This window comes from Pyxicephalus adspersus, chromosome 12 (genome assembly GCF_032062135.1).
Source record: "Pyxicephalus adspersus chromosome 12, UCB_Pads_2.0, whole genome shotgun sequence".
Taxonomy (NCBI): Eukaryota; Metazoa; Chordata; class Amphibia; order Anura; family Pyxicephalidae; genus Pyxicephalus; species Pyxicephalus adspersus.
The window spans coordinates 235,608-239,137 of record NC_092869.1 but is presented as its reverse complement, the minus strand read 5'-3'; the positions used below and the strand labels follow the sequence as shown (position 1 = coordinate 239,137).

Sequence of the window (3,530 nt, the reverse complement as noted above, 5' to 3'; positions counted from 1 at the left end):
GTTGTGATGGCATGAAAGGAGCAGACAAGAAGCGAGAGGTGGCGAGTAGGAGACCCGGGACTTTTCGTGTTTAATACGAGATTCTCAGAAGCTGAGACTGCAGAATACATCCATTGCTAGAATCGGGAATACAGAGATTTACAGATTAACATCAAAACAATCCACTAAGGTTACGTCTCCTCTCTTTGTAAAAATGAAATTAGCAGCAAATTACAGAAGCCGCTGGGGCCCGGGGCCACTCTGTAGTGCTTCCAGACAAACCGTGGTCTGCGGATTAGAAAAGAAGGAAAAGACATTTCTACAGAAAACACAGCCACACACAGATGATGAGATATCGATTGTCAGCCTCCTCTTACGTTTCCCTTTTATTTGCCGTGAGGTGGAAGTGGGTGAAAGATTCACCTTCCCCACAGCGGCTTAGCAGTAAGAAAATATTCATCGCTTCTCTAGCTTGTTTAATAAAATATTATTTGGTGGCGGGATGACACGGAGCTGTATACAGCAGACGTGGCTGTGTATAATATTGCTTTACACCCACACCATTATACTCGGGTATATAGAGAATATATAGATTCACTCCCCGCACTTGGCACATTCACAATCTCTTTTTTTATAAGGACATTAAAACTAAATAAATCCTTAGGCTTTGTCTTTTGTAACCCCCAAGGCCAGGAGGTCCTTGTTCCCGGGCCTTGGGAGGTTATGGGGCCCTGCAGGTCCATCTACAGCTGGGACAGCGGGATGTGTGGACTTTGTCCAGGAGGGGGCGCTCCCACTATGTAATTGTTGGGTAAAGTGCCTCTTTGTGGTTGTCCATCACTGGGGTAATAAATATAGGTTAATCCCATGGGATGGTTGGCCACGTGTGGAGCTGCCATAGAAGCCCTGTCCCGCGTAATAGGTTTGATATTTCTGGCATGGTGGCCACCTTCCTATTATTATTCTACCCTGACGGGAACATGGCTGTCCTCTAGAGATGCATGAAGATCGAGTCCAGCTTCCCCCTAACGTTTCACCGATAATCCTCCATCCATTCCGGAGGGATCCCCCTTTTCGCTGTTCTCCAGGATGGCCACCAGATGGCATTGGTACGACATTCCTCCATCCAATCCAGCTATCCCCTTTCTGTAGTTCTTCGGGATGGCCACTTGGTGGCACCAGTGTGTCATTCCTCTGTCCAAGCTGGAAGGATCCCCCTCCTTGCTATACTCTAGAATAGCCACCTGGTGGCATCACTGTCACAGAGGAGCCACGTTCGGAAAGTGCTGCTTCTGGGCAAAGTGCATCAGAGACTGGAGAGAAAGGGACACAGAACGTGGAAGGACAGCTGAGATGTCCAGCAATGGGAAGAAGCTGCCATGAAAGGGCCTGCAGGGCTCCACACGCCATGGTGCACAATGGGCTCCGAAAAGCTTTCTGCTTCCCCCTAGTGATGGGAGGTGACACGAGAAGGGTCATGTGATATCCTGCCGTCCCCTCTACATTCTGCGGTCACTTTCTAAAGATGCATTCAGGCAGATTGAGCGTCCGTCTCCTCAGCTTCCTGCAGGGACCTTCTTCCAGCAGATACGTCACATCGATAGCTGCAGAGAGAAATCACAAGTGGTCACAATCCCGCCCACTACAACAGCCAATAGGAGCAATGTAAACCTGGCCGTACTTGGATTGGTCAGTGTCATGTTATTAGGGACCCTCCCACCTGACCTCAGACTGTTATTGTTTTCTGCAGCATTGACACCAACCTATGCAGCACCACTGACGTACTATGTGTGTGTGGGAGATAACTTGATGATCAGATGTAGAATAATTGGGCTGTCACTGGGTGGAATACATTGTACGGGGAGTGATGGAGGGCTATATGTGCACCCAGTGGGGTAGGTGACAGGTGGCCTCTGATTGGTTGCTGGCCTCACCGTTCTTGCTGGGTAACTTGTCCAGCAGGCCGAGGAGAATCTGGTTCAATTTGTCTCTTTTGGTTTGTTGTGTCTCGGTGGCACAGAGACGGGGCGGGGGGGTGGTACCCTCCACCATGGTGCTCTCCTCCCCCTCCGGTTGTGTAGAGCTTGGCTCCACCTCTTCCTGTAGTGCAGCTTCGTGGTTCACCAACAAATCTTCCAGGAGTGGCATTGGGTCCTCCTGCGGAAGGTCGGGGGGTTTGGGGCGCTCAGACTTCCATGATGACCTATTGATAGGAAAGGGGGTACATTAGGGGATGAGGGGGTACATTGGTGGGATTACGGGGTATAAATGGGGGTCAGAGGAGAGAGCGAGCTCACCTTCCACCATTCCGCTTGTAATTGTCCGGCACATAATGAGGCTGAAAAACAGAATGGAGGAGGGTATGAGGGTCCAACATTTCTGTGGGAGGTGAGGGGCCTATGTGGGGTCACACCTAGGCATGGCCCCCTTATACGTCTCCCCTTGTGTGTCCCCCTATGCACCCCCTCGTGTGTCCCCCTCGTATGCCTCCTCTTGTATGTTTCCTTCATGTGTCCTCCTCGTATGTCCCCCTCACGTGTCCTCCCCTCATTCGGGCCCCTTCGTATGTCCCCTCCTCATATGTCCCCTTGTGTTCCCCCTCGTATGGTCGTCACTTACAGAGAAGTCTCGTTTCGGGGTCAGTTTCTTGGAGAAATGGTCGAAGGCCCAGCTCTTGGTGCAGACCGGGTATCGGTTCCGGTGGATTTTGTAGAAAAGATGAGCAGATTTATCCAGCCGATAATCACAGATATAAACGTCCTGCTCTTTCACCCCCTTAGGGCGGCCTGCAAGGGTAATACAAGGGGGTAATAGAGACCACACATTGTGCCCCATATACCCAGGCCTGGAGGGGGTAATAGAGACCTCGCAATGTGCCCCATATACCCAGGCCTGGAGGGGGTAATAGAGACCACGCAATGTGCCCCATATACCCAGACATGGAGGGGGTACAAGAGACCACGCAATGTGCCCCATATACCCAGACCTGGAGGGGGTAATAGAGACCACACATTGTGCCCCATATACCCAGGCCTGGAGGGGGTACAGGAGACCATGCAATGTGCCCCATATACCCAGGCCTGGAGGGGGTAATAGAGACTACACACCCTATTAATCTGGCCACTACAGGTGCTCTTACCTTTGCAGTATGTATATAAGTCCAGGACACAACAAGTCCCTACGACGGCCTCCAATGGGATGATCTCGTACAGCGGCATGCGGAAAAGCTCATTGTGGTAAAACTTGCGTGATGGGGCGTGGTGCGTCTCATGGGGCCGAAAGTAATGGTGACCAAAGGCAAATCGCTCACCCCTGTAGATGGAAAGATCCAGAAAATATATACAATGGGACAAAAATGACATCAGGTCACCAACCCAGAAGGATCACAGACCCCCAGCTGCATCCCACCCACGAAAATCGCAGACCACAAGCTGGATCCCACCCACAAGGATTGCAGACCGCGGCCAGACCCCACATACGGGTCCCAGACCCCACACACAGGTCCCACACACGGGTCCCAGACCCCGACCTGATCCCACACACGGGTCCCA

General features: G+C 51.6%; 1 protein-coding gene across 1 annotated transcript in view; it reads right to left on the bottom strand.

The window, feature by feature from the left end:
* Positions 1-39: 39 nt before the first annotated feature.
* ASH1L (ASH1 like histone lysine methyltransferase) overlaps positions 40-3,530 on the bottom strand; it is a gene marked incomplete in the record, with an annotated part of 35,058 nt that continues 31,567 nt past the window's right edge. The window contains 5 exon segments of the mRNA XM_072428827.1: positions 40-1,583; positions 1,914-2,182; positions 2,277-2,317; positions 2,599-2,765; positions 3,119-3,291. Of these exon segments, the coding sequence (XP_072284928.1) occupies positions 1,492-1,583; positions 1,914-2,182; positions 2,277-2,317; positions 2,599-2,765; positions 3,119-3,291 (742 nt within the window).